This window comes from Phyllostomus hastatus, unplaced genomic scaffold (genome assembly GCF_019186645.2).
Source record: "Phyllostomus hastatus isolate PE091 unplaced genomic scaffold, TTU_PhHast_1.1 phas_contig_38, whole genome shotgun sequence".
Classification (NCBI taxonomy): domain Eukaryota; kingdom Metazoa; phylum Chordata; class Mammalia; order Chiroptera; family Phyllostomidae; genus Phyllostomus; species Phyllostomus hastatus.
The window spans coordinates 8,560,600-8,578,133 of record NW_025333869.1 but is presented as its reverse complement, the minus strand read 5'-3'; the positions used below and the strand labels follow the sequence as shown (position 1 = coordinate 8,578,133).

At 40.1% G+C, this 17,534-nt stretch overlaps 1 protein-coding gene across 3 annotated transcripts in view; it reads left to right on the top strand.

Annotated features, from left to right (window-relative positions):
* WDFY4 (WDFY family member 4) overlaps positions 1-17,534 on the top strand; it is a 345,693-nt gene that overhangs the window by 82,289 nt on the left and 245,870 nt on the right. For all 3 annotated transcript variants that reach the window (XM_045842001.1, XM_045841998.1, XM_045841999.1), the window contains one exon: positions 11,752-11,845. In XM_045842001.1, the coding sequence (XP_045697957.1) occupies positions 11,752-11,845 (94 nt within the window). The remainder of the gene's footprint in view (positions 1-11,751; positions 11,846-17,534) is intronic.

Sequence of the window (17,534 nt, the reverse complement as noted above, 5' to 3'; positions counted from 1 at the left end):
GATCTCATTGTTGAACCTTGTTCAACTCATTCCACAAGCTCCCAGAGGGCAAAGAAGTATTTGTCAGCACCAAAGGGCACTTAGTAAGTGGTACTGGGTAAGAATGTCTCTGGAGTCTGAACACTAAACACTTATTTTCATTTACTTTCCTCTACAATCCTAAAATGTTACTAATGAAAAAACCAAGCCAGAGAAAGGCAAAATAACATAGCCAAAGGTCACACATTTAGTAATTGATAGAGCCAGTCTTTGAACTCAGGTTTACCTACCAAAGCCTGTGTGTGTGTATGCATGCATCCGTGTGTGTATGTATGTGTGTGTGTATGTGTTTTCCCTGATTTTTCTAGATACTCTTACAGTAATGGTGATGATTTGCCAAACATTTTGCATAGTAATTTAAAGTTTGGTTTCTAAGCTATAGATAGTTTCAGCCTAATTCTTTACTAATAATTTCTGTGTCAAATGTCATCCTGGTTTCACAATGAGGATTTTTTAAATGTATAAGAGTAAAATTTCATAAATAGAGAATTTTTTCTCATTAAAGGACATATGCCACCCTTGACATTCCCTAATGGTTAGAGAAGTGAAACTTGGCCTGTCCTGAGAAAGTCAGGTAAAGGGCAGGGCAGTAGATGGGTTGGGAGTAGATGACATGGGGCTCAGTTCTTCCCTCCACTGATACTTGGGTAAGCCAGCTTCACACTGGCCTGAAAAGCCAGCATTTGTGCTAACAGGAGGCTTCCTAAAGTGCAGATCTGCAGCCTACATAGAAACACCAGGGTCAGAGAAACAATGGAGCCTGCCAGGGCTGGAGACTTCCCTTAACTTTAAATGACATTAAGCAATTTACTTAAGCAATTTACTCAAGCTCTCTGAAGCTGTTTTTTGTACAATGGGACAATCAATATCTATGTTGTTTAGGAACTTAATGGCTTGAATATTATAAAACATCTGGAATAGGACTTAGTAATCACTCAAGAAATATTACAGGTTCATAACCTAGTAAGATTGGACTTTCTGGATGCACATATACTATGCTGTCAATTGGAAGGACCCAATGAAGGTGCTTGATAAACTGTACAGGTGACACACTCAAACCTTTTGCCTTTTGCGTGGTAGCTTAGGCAAATATTGGCACATGCCCATGCCTCCAGGGTGTCTAGGCATTTCCTGGAATTAGAAGGTCCACACACAGGGCTGCATTTGTGTCTGACTTTTTGCAGCTCCCTCTGAAGCCTGTGGGCACTAAGATGGAGATAGATTGGAGGGTGTCCCTCTGAGGCTGGTTTCCCCTCTTGGTCCTCTCTGACATCGAACCCCATTCTCTAAGAATCTATGCCTGAGTACCCTGGATCTAGACCTTAGGTGTCGTTGGAAGATGTTATGGCTACCACCCCGCTGAGTAGGCCACAGTTCCCTGACCAGTCACCTTCTTTGTGGGTCTTGCTCTGTCACATTTTGCCTTCAAATCAGGCTGGCTTTTCCATGTTCCTCTGGATGGCCATGGATGGAGTTTAGGGTATGCGTGTATGTCTGTGTGCACATGTGTGGATACCTGTGTGTGCTAGTGATTTTAGTACATTGGCAGTTGAACATGCTTCTCAGGTGTAAGGATCCTGCTCATCAGGAAGCATCTGCCTCACTTCTGTTCTCCACCTATAGAGCCCTGGCCTCTCAGGGTCCTTTCTCTTAGATGGCAGTTACCCTGTGGTAGCTTTTGTGATTAGTGGAGCTCAGACTATTTTAACTGCCACATAACCCAATATGGAGCCAGTCTCTTCCCTTGCAGAGTGACCGTTCCAGCTGATGTGCCTAAGCTTTCCAGTGTGCGCTGATCCTGCTTCTCCTCAGAGGTGGTTGCCCCTGCCTGTATCTTTCTTACAGCTTCCTTCCCAGTACAGCCATCTGAGTCCCAACAGCTTGGGTATGGGATTTTCTTTTTATTTTTCTTTTTTTATTGTTTTTCAAGTACAATTGTCTCCATTTACCCCCCACCACTCTCTCCTGCCCCACCCACCCCCACCTCCCACCCTTAATCCTACCCCCCTTTGGTTTTGTTTATGGGTCCTTTATACGTATTCCTTGACAACCCTTCCTTTTCTTTCTCCCATTTCCCCTCTCCCAGTCCCCTGCCCGTCTGGTGTTACTCTCAGTTTGTTCTTTATTTCAATGTCTGGTTATATTTTGCTTGCTTGTTTTGTCTTTCACTCCCTGGCTTACTTCACTTAGCATAGTGCTCTCCAGTTCCATCCATGCTGTTGCAAAGGGTAGGAGCTCCTTTTTTTCTGCTGATAGTATTCCATCATGTAAATGTACTATGGTGCTTTTGATCCACTCATTTACTGATGGTCTGGGATTTTCAATAAGCTTTCAGGGAAAGCCAGCTCATTGCCAGGCATTGGATAATACTGGGAGAAGAGGAAAAATGATGCCTCACTTTTCCAATAGTGTATCTAATATAGTCTCAGGGTGAATTGGCAAGGCCTTCAAGGATATGGGGATCACAGAATTAAGCTGTAATAAAAGGGAGAGAGCTACCTGAGTTAATATGGGTTGGGGAAGGCATTCTAAGGCCTAGAGGAGAAACTAAAAAAACAATCATGCTGAGTGAGAAAGGCTCTGGCCTTTGGTAGGAATTGCTGAGACTTAGAGCCTCAGACTAGAGCCCAGCACTGGGTCCTGAGCCCAAAAGTGGGTATTCAGGCATGAATGGCCTTGCCAACTGTTATTTCCTGAGGAGCAGGTAAACATGTTACAGAAGCCACTCTAGTATATGAGTGTGTGTTGGGAGGATGGATGGGTAGCAATAAGAATGGGGAAAAGAGGAGTGCAAGAGATGTTAGTCTGTCCTAGAGATGGCAATGGCTTTAATAAGATAATGGCACTGCTAGTAGGAGAATGTTTTAAGACATGTTTAGGACATAGCATTTCCAGGCCTTGGTAACCAATTAGATGAGGGTGGGAATGGGAGTGCCCAGCCCCAGTCTCTAAGAGAGGCATTAGAGGAAAGTGTGGTTTGCAAGAAGGTAGAAGGCACTATGCTAAGCAAAATAAGCCAGGCAGTGAAAGACAAATACCATATGATCTCACCTTTAACAGGAGCCTAAACAACAAAACAAAGAACAAAACAAATATTTACTTTAACAAAGCAAATATTTTGCTTGTTAAAGAAACAAGCAAAATATAGTCAAAGACACTGAAATAGAGGACAGGCTGACAGTGACAAGAGGGGAGAGAAGAGGGAGTTTCAGGGGAAAATGGGAAGGGTTTATAGGAACAAATATGAAGGACACATGGACAAAACTAGGGGGAGGGCGGTAATGGGAGGGAAGAAGGGAGGGAAGGGTGGGCAGGCTGGAATGGGAGTAAAAGGGAGAAAACTAAAAAAAAGAAAGAAAAAAAGATTCTCTCTTTATCTTTAATCTTAAGTAATGTAATTGTGAGGTCCTTTGGTCTGTGCTTCCTTGGGTCCAATTTCTTTGGGAGTCTTTGGGCTTCCTGGACTTCCTGGAAGTCTATTCCTTTGCCAGATTGGGGAAGTTCTCCTTTGTTATTTTTTCAGATAAGTTTTTAATTTCATGCTCTTTCTTTTCTCCTTCTGGCACCCCTATGATTCAGATGTTGGAATGTTTATAGTTCTCATGGAGGTTCCTAAGCCTCTCATTTTTTGAATTCTTGTTTCTTCATTTGGTTCTGGTTGAATGTTTCTTTCTTCCTTCTGGTCCTAATTGTTCATATGAGTCCCAGTTTCCTTGCAGACACTTCTGGTTCCCTGTATATTTTCCTTTATTTCACTTTTCATAGCCTTCACTTTTTCCTCTATTTTGTGACCATACTCAACCAATTCTGTGAACATCCTGATTACCAGTGTTTTGAACTGGGCATCTGTTAGGTTGACTATCTCATTGTTGCTTAGTGGTATTTTTTTCTGGAGCTTTGATCTGTTCTTTCATTTGGGCCATTTTTTTTGTCTTGGTGTGCCTGTTACATTGTAAGTGGTGGAACCTTAAGTATTTGCCAGGATGGGGCAACCCATGTGGCTGAGTTGTGGCACTGTATGTGGAGGAGGGCATGAGAGGGAACAGGGCCACTTGTTCAGCTCTTTGCCAGCTTTCAGTTACTTCCACCACTACCCACAAGTGAATTGGGCCCTTCTGGTGCTGATTTCTAGGTTGGTCATTCTGTATATGTTCTAGGCCCCTGTGGGTCTCTCCAACAAAATTCTTATGTGAGACTGGGAGTTTTCCCCACCATTTCAGCCCCCACAGGTTTTTTCAGTCAGAGGGTTTATTTTTTTTTAGGTTTTATTTATTTTTTATTTATTTTTAGAGAGGGAAGGGAGGGAGAAAGAGAGAGAGAGAAACATCAATGTGCGGTTGCTGGGGGCCATGGCCTGCAACCCAGGCATGTGCCCTGACTGGGGATCAAACCTGCGATGCTTTGGTTCACAGCCCACGCTCAATCCACTGAGCTATGCCAGCCAGGGCCCAGTCAGAGGTTTTAAGGCTTTGTTTTCATGCGCTATAACCCTGGATTGTGCAGTCTGTCTCACTCCCCAGTTGTTCCTCCCAGTTTGTACACATGCAAAAGTAGGACCACCTGATTCACTAGCTGTTGCCTTGCTGTGAGTCCTCTTCACCTGGCTGCCCTCCTCCACCCCTCCTACCGGTCTGGATGAATGTTTCTTCTTTAATTTCTTACTTGTCAGACTTCCATACAGTTTGATTTTCTGTCAGTTCTGGTTGTTTTTGTTGTTGTTGTTGTTTTTAAATTTGTTGTTGTCCTCCTTTTGGTTGTGGGAGGAGACACAGTGTATATACCTACACCTACCTATGAGACTTGGAAGTCTTGATAAGGTTTTTAAAAAAGCACACTGATATGATGGCTGTCGCAATACAATCTAACAAAAAATTGTTTCAAATGAAGTTAAAGAAAACTAAATTTTACTACAACCATCTTATGGAAAAAAAACAAATGGACTTTCTGGACAACCCAATGTTCTCAATTTGATGCATACAACTGTTGAGATATTTTTTTCACTACTGGGAACAGTTTTTGAACTTATTGGTTTTGGTGCCTTTTAGTGCTTCTGCCATTTTTTTTGTTTGTTTCACCTCTTTCACATCAGCAAAACATTTTATTTGAGGACTTTTTTCATGTGGAAACTAAAAAAATTCTCAGGGCAGGATTGGGTAAATAGAGAAGGTAGGGCACAAAAGTTATGTCATTTTTGGTCAAAAACTGCTGAACACTCAGCACAGTGTGGGCAGGTGGGGTCATAATTCACCCATCATGAAATGGAAAAACATGTCAAAGGAATCTTTAAAAAAATCACTGAAGCCAAATTCAGCCTCTCACAACAATGCCAGCCAGTACACTGATACAAATGAGTTCCTAGAACACTCATCTAGTGAAGAAAGCCTGTACTACAAGAGGCCCACCATCCAGAAGATAATACAGATATTTTGAGGGGTACCCCCTCATATGTACCCTGACTGTGGATTCAAATGCTACCTAGGTATGTGCCCTGACTAGAGATCAAACCCACAACCTTTTGTTGGATGGGATGACACTGCAACCAACTGAATCACCCAGCCAGGAGAAAACTTGGAATTTTAATTGGACTACTTTATTCTGCTGTAATGTAAAAATTTTAATCTATAAATTTTCTTCTAAGTACTGCTTTAGCAGCACATCATAAATTTTTCAATGGTATATGTCATTTTATTTAAGTTCAAAATATATTAAAATTTTCCTTGAAACTTTCTCTTTGACCCATTGACTATTTAGAAATATGTCAATTACAAAATGTGTGTACTTAATACCACTGAACTGTACACTTAAAATGGTTTGGAGAGTAAGTTTTATATTATGTGTATTTTACCACAGTAAAAAAAAAGTATGTTGTGTAATTCCCAAGTACTAGAAGATTTTTGTTTTCTTTTTTTAAGTTTATTTTATTGATTATGCTGTTACAGTTGTCCCATTTTTTTCTCCCCTTACTCCCCTCCAAACTGCAACTCTACTCCCACCAGCATTCCCCCACCTTAGTTCATATCCATGGGTTGTACATATAAGGTCTTTGGCTTCTACATTTCCTATACCATTCTTAACCTCCCCTTGTATATTTTATACCTACTATTTATGCTTCTTATACCCTATACCTTTGACCCCCATTCTCCTCCCTCCCCACTGATGATCTCCCTCCATGTGATCTCCATTGCTATATTTCTGTTTCTCTTCTAGTTATTTCCTTAGGTTTTTTTTTTTTTAGATTCACTTGTTGATAGTTGTGAGTTTATTGTCATTTTACTGTTCATAGTTTTGATCTTATTCTTTTTCTTAGCTAAGTCCCTTTAACAATTCATATAATAAGGGCTTGGTGATGATGAACTCCTTTAACCTGACCTTATCTGGGAAAAATTTTATCTGCCATGCACTTTATTTGCCCTTCTGTTATAAATGATAGCTTTGCTAGATAGAGTAATCTTGGATTTAAGTCCTTGCTTTTATGCCATTTCATGCCCTAAATACTTCTTTCCAGCCCCTTCTTGCTTGCCAATTTTCTCTTCAGAAATCAGCTGTTAGTCTTATGGGAACTCCTTTGTAGGTAACCGTCTCTTTCTTTTGCTGATTTTAAGATTCTCTCCTTATCTTTAATCTTGGGTAATGTAATTATGATGCGCCTTGGTGTGTGCTTCCTTGGGTCCAACTTCTTTAAGACTCTCTGAGCTTCCTGGACTTCCTGGAAATCTATTTCCTTTGCCAGATTGGGGAAGTTCCCTTTTATTATATTTTTCAAATAAGTTTTCAATTTCTTGTTTTTTCTCTTCTCCTTCTAGCACCCCTATGATTCAGATGTTAGAACATTTAAAGTTGTCCCAGTTTCCTAAGCCTCTCCTCATTTTTTTGAATTCTTGTTTCTTGATTCTGTTCTGGTTGAATGTTTCTTTCTTTCTTCTGGTCCAAACCATTGATTTGAGTCCTGGCTTTCTTCCCTTCACTGTTGATTCCCTGTATATTTTTCTTTATTTCACTTTTCATAGCCTTCACTTCTTCCTCTATCTTGCAACCATACTCAACTATTTCTGTGAGCATCCTTATCACCAGTGTTTTGAATTCTGCATCTGATAGGTTGGCTATGCCTTCATTGCTTAGTTCTATTTTTGGAGTTTTGATCTGTTCTTTAACTTAAGCCATATTTCTTTGTTTCTGTGCACCTGTTACATTTTAAGGGGTGGAACCTTAAGTGTTCACTAGGGTGGGTCCACCCATTTCACTGTGTTCCAGTGCTGTATGTGGGGGAGGTGTCAGAGAGGGACCAATGCTGTTTGCTTGGCTCTCACCCCACTTTCAGTCACGTCTCTTGCCTCGCAAAAGCAGATTGTGCCATTTCTGGTGCTGATTTTTAGGTGGGTGATTTTGTGTACATTTTAGGATCTTTTGGGTCTCTCCAATGGATTCTTTGTGAGACTGGGAGCTTCTCCCACTGCTGCAACCCCCAGAAGTTTTTATAGCCAGAAGTTTTTGAAGCTTTAGTTTCCCATGCTGGAACCTGCATTTCAGTCTGCCTTGCTCCTCAGTTGTTCCTCCTGGTTTATCTGCACATGAATATGGGACCACCCAGACTTCCAGCAGCCCCTTTGTTGCATATCCTCACAGCCCTGGGTTCCTGTCTCTGCCCCTCCCAACAGTCTGGATGAATGTTTCTTTAACTTCTTGGTTGTTGGACTTCCATACAGTTCAATTTTCTGGCAGTTCTGGTTGTTTTTGTTTTTAAATTGGTTGTTATTCTTCTTTTGGTTGTACAAGGAAGTGAAGCATATCTTCCTATGCCTCCTTCTGGTCCAGAAGCCCTGTGTTTTTTCTATTATGTACTTTTAATTTTGTTATGTTTAGAGAATACACCTTGCATGAATTTATTTATTTGAAATGTGTTAAGGTTTGTTTTATGAACAAGAACACATCTTTTTTCATACTTTTTTATTGTTATTCAAGTACAGTTGTCTCTATTCCTCCCCCACTGCCCCCCACCCCAGCAATCCCCACCTCCCACTCTCAATCCTACCCTCTTTTTGCTTTGTCCATGTGTCCTTTATACATGTTCCTTGACAACACTTTCCCCTTTTCCCCCATTATCCTTTTCCACCTCCCGTCTGGTGTTATTGTCAATTTGTTCTTAATTTCAACATCTCTGGTTATATTTTGCTTGCTTATTTGTTTTGTTGATTAGGTTCCACTTATAGGTGAGATTATATGGTATTTGTCTTTCACCACCTGGCTTATTTCACTTAGTGTAATGCTCTGCAGATCCATCCAACCTATGTACCCCCATATTCATAGCAGAATACATCTGATTTTTGACAAATGTTCCATGAAAATTTGAAAATAATGTGTATTCTGTAGTTGTTTGGTGGAGTGCTCTATAAATGTCAATTACATCAGTTGGTTTATGGTGTTCAGTTCTATCTTTGATGATTTTCTCTCTACTTTTTAAATCAATTACTGATAAAAAGGTGTTGAATTATATATAAGTGAGGAACTGTCCATTTCTCCTTTTACTTTTATCAGTTTTTCTTAATGAATTTTGATGCTCTTTCATGAAGTACCTACATGTTTTGGATGTTATGCCTCCTTTAATTATTATGCAATAAAACCTGTTTATTCCTGGTAATATTCCTTGCTCTGAATTCCTCTTTCTCTAAAATTAATAGGGGGAGTTGAGGGTGGAATGGAGACAACTGTACTTGAATGACAATTAAAAAAGAAAATAAATAAATAAAATAAATCAGAGCCCTGCTGGAAAAAAAATAAATTAAATTAAATTAATAGAGCCACAGCCAGCTTTGTTTGAATTAATGTCAGCATGGCATAAAGCTTTTCCTTTTAACTATCTATATCACTATATTTAAAGTGGGCTTCTTGTAAGTGGCATATAATTTGGTCTTTTACTTTTGTTATTCTGATGATATGTGCCCATTAATTTGTATATGTAAACCATTTTTATTCAGTGTATTTTTTATGTGTTTGACTTTAAGCCTACTGTCTTATTCATTTACTCTTTATTCCCTCTTTTTTTGCTCCTTTATATCTCTTTTCCTACTTTTATGTGGATTATTCGAATATGCTGTATTTTATTATTCTATTTGAATTTATCTACTGAATTTTTGACTATTTCCCTTTGCTAGGCTCTTTCATGCCTGCTCTAAGAATTACAATATACATCCTTAATTTTTAACAGCCTACTTAGAATTCATGCTTTGCTACTTTGAATGAAATATAGAAAATTTACCTTTATGTGGGTCCCTTTGTCTTCCCCTATTTCTGTTATAGTTATCATATGCATTATATCTACAATTTGCTTTCAACCATTATACATGTTTTAAGAACTTAATAGACAAATAGTCTATTATATTTATCCACAAATTTATCATTTATGTTGTTCTCTTGCCATTTCTGAATACCCAAGTTCCTTCCTGTTATTATTTCTTCTGATCAGAAAAACTTCTTTTAGTATTATTGTTTTTAAGGAAAATCTGATGACAAGAAACTCTTTTTGTTTCCTTTTCTCTGGGGATATATTTATTTGTGCCTTCATTCTTGAAAGATATTTTTGCTGGATATGAAGTTCTGTGAGTTTCTTTTTAGTAATTTAAAAACATTTTTCCCCTCCCTTTTGATTTCTCATGAGAAAATCCACAGTCATTCATACTGTTGCTTCCCTATATATGTGTGGTTTTTCTCTGGCTGCTTTCAAGATTTTTTTCATTGTCTTGAAGATTCAACAGTTGATTATACTATGTCTGAGCATGGATTTTGTTGTCATAGTTGTTGTTGATTTTGTTTGGGTTTAGCTAAGATTCTTGAACCTTTACAGTTATGTATTTTACCAGATTTGAAGAAATACTGGCTAAAATCTTCCTGAACATTTGTTTTATTTGTATACCTCACATTTCCTTCTCTATTTCTGGAACTCAAATAAGAGATTCTTTAGTATCATGACATGACCTTGAGGCTTTCTTCATTTTTTATTCAGATTGGGCAATTTCTACTGATCTAACTTTGAATTCGTGTGCTATTTCTTTTCTTATCTCATCTATTGTTCTCATTCAATGAGATTTTAAAGTTTTAGTTATTGTAATTTTCAGTTCTTAAATTTTTGGATTATTTTCTACTGATTCCATTTCTTTACTGAGACTTTCTAGTTTTTCATTCATTTCAATAATACTAACCCTTACTTCTTGGAGCCTGGTTAATAATAACTGCTTGAAAGTTTTTGTTCAATAATTCAATATCTGTGTCATTTCAGACTTAGCACCTGTTGATTACATTTTCCTGGGAGAGATAATGAGATTTACCTGTTTAATTCTATGCTGAGTAATTTCAGATCGAATCCCAGATATTGTGAATGTTATGAATTCTGGCTCTTGTTAACATCTTCTGGAGAATGTTAATTATTTTCTTTTGCCAAAAAGTTGGTCCATTTGGAGTTCAGGCTACAAGTTTTTTACCCAGCTTCTGTATGAGTTCAGTTTTCAAAGAATTTGCAGAGTGTTTTGATCTATTCCACACTTGCCCCATGAAGTACCCAGTCTTGGGTGGTGGTCTGCCACCAAGTTCAGTTCTCAAACCCTTTATAATGTGGTTTAGGGTCAGATCTGCACATGTGCAGCTCAGAATTTAGCCCAGAGTTTGATGTGGAGCTCAATGGTGTCATTTTCTTAAGCCTTTTCCTCTTTATCATCTCCCCAATACTTTCTGGCTCCCAGGGCCCCTTTCCTTCTCCTCTCCTAGAAAGTCACAGCTTTTATTTCTCTGCTCTGCCACACTCTTCCCATAACTGCACCCGTCTTTGGGGCCAAGCAGGTAGTGGAAAAAGAGGGACAAAAATAAGGAGGATTTTGCCTACTCTTTTGGGACCTCTAGTGAGAGGAAAATGATTCTCCTCTCCATGAGTTTTAGATGACTGTCTGGACACTGCTTCTGCTGAGAGATTGCCTGATGACTAGGTTGAGAAAGAATGGAGAAATCCAAAAAAAATGTTCCTGGGGTTCTTCCCCATTCTCTGGAAGCACTATATTTCCTGCTCCTCAGAGCAGGAATAGAGCACTGCTCTTAGATCTCTGTGTGTCCAGTCCATACCTGGTGCACAGTGCTGGGTTTCAGGCTTCCTGTAAGTCCATACCAGGGGATGCTGGAGGGGAAAGCCCAGGAAACTCATTTCCCTTGCATGGTGCTTTGGATTTGGTTTCTTTCTCTGCTATCATTTAATCTTCAGAATTCTTAGGGAGCTTCTCAAGCATTATCTCTGGGTTTTTAGTTACATTCAGTGGATAGAACAGAGTAGGGTGTGCTTACACTATCTTGAAGGGATCTGGAAGTTCATGTGTGTGTGTGTGTGTGTGTGTGTGAGTGTTTAACATAAAACAAGAACTTCACCATCTCTTACATATCTGGAGAGAAGGGGAGAGGACCAGGGAATTGACTTCCATTGAGCATCAACTGTGTGCCAGGCATTGTGCCTTAGTGCACAAAACCATTATTCTATACCTCTGTGAGGAAAGTATAGTACTGTTAGTTTCATTGTATAGTTGGGGGAAATTAGGCTCAGATGAAGAAATTCAAGGCAATATATATAATAAATGTTAGACTGAAGATGTGTATCATGGCCTCTATTAGAAAGATCCAGAAAAGTCTGTGAAAAACAGAAGAGACTAGAAGACTGATATCCTGCTTCTCTTCTGTCTTCAGGATGGATGAAGGTGATGCTGTGATCAAGCATCCTGGGATCCTGTGCATCATGGTTAGGCTGCTGCCTCGGTTGTACCATGAAGATCACCCTCAGGTATTTGTTGATAACAACACATATTTGTCTTTTTTTCACATGACTGATCTTTTTAAAAGGTATTTTTAAAAGGTTTTATTTATTTATTTTTAGAGAGAGGAGAATGGAGGGAAAAAGAAAGGGAGAGAACCATCAACGTGCGGTTGCCTCTGATGTGGCCCCCTCTGGGACCTGACCCACAACCCAGCCATGTGCCCTTACTGGGAATTGAACTGGCAACCCTTTGGTTCACAGTCTGTGCTCAATCCACTCAGCTATACCAGCCAGGGCTTCATATGACTGATCTTTTAAGCTCCTTCTGACTGGAGACTTGGTTTTCCCTTTTGCCTTTGCTCTCAGTATCCTGCATGAGCAGAGTCATTCTTGCCAAGTTCCTTCTGCAGGGGAGTGTCAATGTATCTGAGACCCTTGGGTGAGTTTTGTCCACCTCCTAAGACCATTGAAAACAGACCACTTCTGTTGGTGTAGTGACCCTGTGAAACACAAGTCAGCTGAAATGATTTCACCTTTGTAAAGTGAGTCTGGGATGCTAAGGACAGCATTGGGAATTTATAGGACCAAAAGTCCTTCACTCTCTGTATATTCATCTATCTCATGGGTATGGCCACAATCCTGGGACTGTACTCTGTGCAGGATGTGCTGGGCTAACAAGACGGACACTGTTCATGGAACCTGCATCTACAGTGGAGACCAGGAGGTGGTAACAGTGCAGACAGACTAAATAAATATGCTCAAAAGTGAATAGACATGTTTATTGTAATATCCAATTACAAATCATGACAAATGATATCAAGGGGAAAATCCAGGGTGCTGAGAGAGAATAATGGGAATGGAAGTGGGAGGAAGACATAATTAAATCTAACCTAGACAAAAGAGAGAAGGTCAGGGAAACCATCTCTTAGATGGTGACATTTAAGCAGGGCCCTGAAAGATGTGTATAAATTAATCAGCTGGGCAGGCACCTGCTGCAGGTGGCTTGGGTGAGGGCAGCCAGGGGGAGAGTGGGAAATGCGTGAGGTGGGGCAGGCAGAGGAAGGTGGGAGACTTGCCCACAGTGTGGAGTTATTCCCAGGAAACAAGCAACTCTCTCAAGTGAGTGTGAGATGACACTATCAGGTTTTTGTATTAAAAACATGTCTGTGGGTGTTTTGTGGAGGACGGCCTGGGGCTGGGGCCATGTGGAAGAGGCAAGGGGAGTGGTTAGGAAGCCATATCTACAGTCCAAGTAACACATGGTGTTACTCAATTATGGTGTTTGTTGAAAAAGGTGAAGAGAAAGGAGTCAAGGGACCCATCAGAGATAGAATCACAGGCCCTGAGATGAACAAGGTACAGGTAGTAGGAATATGGTAGAACAAAGACCTCCAGTGCAAGATGAAATACTTAAATGGGTGACAGTACTGAGAGAGAAAACGAGGCAAATCCTGAGAAAGCACTCTCAGTTTGGAAAATCAGTACTTTAGAAGTTCTGAGGAAGAAGTTGGAAGAGTTGAAGAAGACCTGGAAAATGCACACTTTAGATTTATCAACAGCAGAGAAAGGAAATAAATTGAAATGCACAGCTGCTGTGTCCTTGGCATGGTGCTGGCCCTTCTGCTGTTTATTCATCCTCATAGCAGTTTTGGGGGGGCATATTATTATCTCCATTTAACCAGTGGGAGGGCTCATACAATTTAAATAATTTTTAAGGATTCCCAGTTGGTAGACCTGGTATTGAATGTGGCCCTATCTGCTGGCAAGTCTTGTGGTCTTTCCCCTGCACAGCAGTGGCTTCTAGAGAAAAAATGGAGGTGGGAGTCACTCTGGGTATTTAAAAGCAGGTGATACATCTTAGGAAGAAAGACAACTAGTGGCATTATTAATCACTGACCCAGACTAACAATGACTTAGTAGAAATATTGCAAGCCCTCTTAAGTCAGTTAGAGAAGTGGAGTAGAGAAGAAACTTACTTGATGTGTAGAGAAGAGAATTGTTTTCACCCATGAAATTCTGTAGTATTTGGTATAGGAGTTTAAAAAAAGGACTAATACAGTGTCATGTCTACATATCCCTTTGTAACTGGAATCCTTTTTCTTATCCTGTTCCTCTGCTTACAAGTGACAATAAAATGATGTTCAAACCAATAATAGGGATAGGTCTAATAGTAAAATGAATGCACTTTATAGTTTTCAACATTTATAGAAGAGCAGTGGACTGGTATAAGATGGCTTAAATTGCTCATTGAGTGATCCATTACTGTGTAAAAAACTTCTGCTGAGTAACAATGCCCATTCATCCTTTCTCATGGTTCTGTGGGTCAAGAGTTTAGACAGGCACAGCAGAGATAGCTCATCTCTGCCCGATATGGTATTGGCTGGGCTGCAGCATCCAAGTTGGCTTCTTTACTCACAAAGCTGGCACTTCACAATGCTGCTCAAATGGCCCAGGGCTCCTGGGCTGGCCAACTGGATCAGATGTCTGGGGTATTGGTTTGAGCTTCTGGTAGGAGCCTGAGTTTTACCCGTGTCCCTCCACATGGATGCTCCAGTAGGCTACACTGAAACTCAGGGCCCTTAAAGGCACAAAAGCAGAAGCTGCCAGGCCTTCTGAAGGCTTAGGCCAGGAACAAGCTAGCATTGCTTCTCCATCTTCTGTTGGTCAAAGCAAGTGAAAGGTTCAGCTTAGACTCAATGGGAAGGGACATATGTTTTTCCTCTACTGACATGTGAGGTAGCATTGTGCGTACAGGAGAGAGGGAACTGTTTGGGGCCATCATTAAACACCAGATACCATACTTACCTTAAGCATCCATCTGATGAATAAAAATATTTGACTCCTAAACCAAATGTCTTCTAATTATATAGTTATGTAAAACCTGGGATCCTCATTTCTTTACCTTGGTATTCAAGACAGGGCTTATCTGAAGAATACTGGAAATTAACATATTCTTCTATGCCAAGAATGTTATCTTATCAACATTCACAACTGCTCATTGTAAAGTGCATAAGAACCTCCCCATTTTGCAGATGTTTGAGGCTCAGGAACATTGTGCAACTTCTTAAGGTCTTGGGGCTGCTGAGGAGAGATGTGAAACTTTCCCAGGCCAAAGGTCAAAAGGTATTTGATGAACAGGTCTCTCATCTTTGCAGCTATTGAAGGATGCAAGTCATACAGTCTGAGCATTGCTCATTTCCAACTGCAGCTGCCTCATTATGAGGGTGTCTGGCTTTGTCGACTATTTTGTACTGTGCAATGGACTTGGAGTGAGGATGAAGCCAATGGTTTGGACATTCTTATCACTCAAATGGCTTTTTGTGGATGTGTTGTGCAAACTCCACCATGACACTCACTGATGCAGTGACTCAGAGCAGACAGTGGCCTGTCCTTCCTGCTCCCAGTGCAGGGAAACTGTGGGTGAGTCTGAGATGAACTCCATGAGCTGTCACATTAGTATATGGAAGAGAACTTCCTTTCATTCTGTGATGGTAATTAGACAAATTAAATATGAAAATGGGAATCCCATTTGGAAGGATACTTGTTCTCTATTCAGGTCGCAATAAGTAATTTAAGAAAAGTCTAATATCTCCTGTTTCTCAAATATGCATATGAACGGTAGTGGTGCAGTTTTTCATTTTTTTTCTGCAATTGCCAAATCAGCAGCTATTCAAAGTTGCAGTAATTAGCTTCTGAAAGGGGAGGTGTAAACCTCAAAACAACAAGTAGAATAGAGAACTGAGGCCACACAAGAAAGTGATGAAAGGAAATTGACTGCAGGACTGTGTATTTTGTTGCAGAAAAAGGAGCAGCAACTTTCAGTAGAGGGCAGTATTATTAAAAAAATAGGATGAGAGTTTTCACTATCTCCCTTTAGATCTGATGGCTCCCAGCTTCCCTAAGCTCTTACCCACTTTACACCACCAGATGCTCTTTTTACCTTATGTATGAGAAATTTATGGCTTTTCCAGGTGCAGATGCCATTTCAGAAGGAACAATCTAAACAACTGCATTTATGGGTTATCAGATTTATTTCTTATTGTGGCCACATTAAATTTGCTCTGCTCAAAACCAAGAGGTGTTTTTTTTTCCTCTTTCCAAAATACTAGTGCTGCAAGCTGCTCTTGGAAACAGATAATCCAGCTGGTTTTGTTTTCCTCTTGTGTCATCACCAGCATTAAATGTGGACTGTGGGAATTTTACTGTGAATGTTGCTGTCCTAAGCACAAGGCAAAAATGGAGTTTAGCTTAAGTTCTCTTGAAGCTGAGTTGGCCCCAGAAACAAATAACTAATTGGGAATAAAGATATATTCCATTTCCAGAATACTCTGCTGCCATTTGGGTCTTGTCATAAATGCTTCTGCTTTTAGGAGTAATTGGTAAACCCCTATGAGGTGCTATTGGGGATTCAGAGATGAATGTTACAGGAACTCACAGTCTTAGTTTGAGAATGGGTAGGCAGAGGATGTAGAAAACAGTAGGACAATGTTCTAATGGCTGCAACAAGTGTTTGTCCACAGACCCTGGGATAGAACAAAGGGAAAGCCAGAGAGATGGGGACACAGAAGCCAAGCTTTAAAGAAAAGATATGTCCATGCCACATTAGGTAGAGGAGGAAGGCAAGAAAGCTCAGACACAGAGAGAGGAACAAAGGAAGATGCCCACTAAGATAGACCATCTGGGTAGGAAAGCAGTAACTGGAGCTGAACAGGTTAGCCGAAGCCACATTATGAAGGGCCTTGAATACTGTGTTAAGAGAATGAAACTTCAGTGGGTTATCATCCTTTGTCATTGTCGTCGTCATCATCATCATCATCAGCAGCAGCAGCATCATCGCCACCACCACAATGATTTTTAATGAGCATCTACTATGTGAAAGCAGAGTTCAAACTCTGAAGACAGCAGATTTTGGTCACATCTCAGCTCTGCCACTCAACAGTCACAGAACCATGGAAAATTACATAACCTCTTTGATCCTTAGCTTTCTTTGTTGTAATATGAGGGTAATATCATCTTCCTTGAGGCATTACCATGAAGAGTAAATGAAGCAATGCATGAATGTTTCACATGGTGAGAAGACATATACTGCAGCATTGAATGCACTTGCTAAGTGGTGTAGCTACTGCTTCAGTTGTTCAAAACTCAACAATTATTATTTTGTGATGCAATCTTTATAAGTCTACAAGATGGTTATTAATATTTTCACTTGGCAGGTAAGGTCTTGAAACCTGTAGCAATTAAATGACAGAGTTAATATCATAGCCAGGTAGTAGACATCCGTGATGGAAGGCTCCCAGACCTCCTGCCTCTGTGCCAAGTTGCCTTTCCCGTAAAGAAGTGGTACCCATGAGAGTTTATGGGAAGCAACAAAATGATCATTCTGACCTCCCGTCATCATTTGGTACATTTCAGATTCTACCGGAACCTCCTGCATGGTCTGATGGGAGAGAAAGAAGTAGGGCTGGGAGCTGTATTTGTCCATCAACTCACTTGTTCCTCAATTTGGAAATGGATGCCATTTTTGGGAATTAGCCTGTATTTCAAACACATTGAACTAATTATATGAGTTTCAAATAACCAAAGTATCGACAGCATTAATAGTCCTGGATAGCACTGTGTAAGGGCAGGCTATTTAAAAAAGAGCTACTTCCTCCAAGGGAATTGGTAGAGTAGGAGTCTTGTTTTGTTAAATTATAACACATTAGAAATTCAAAAT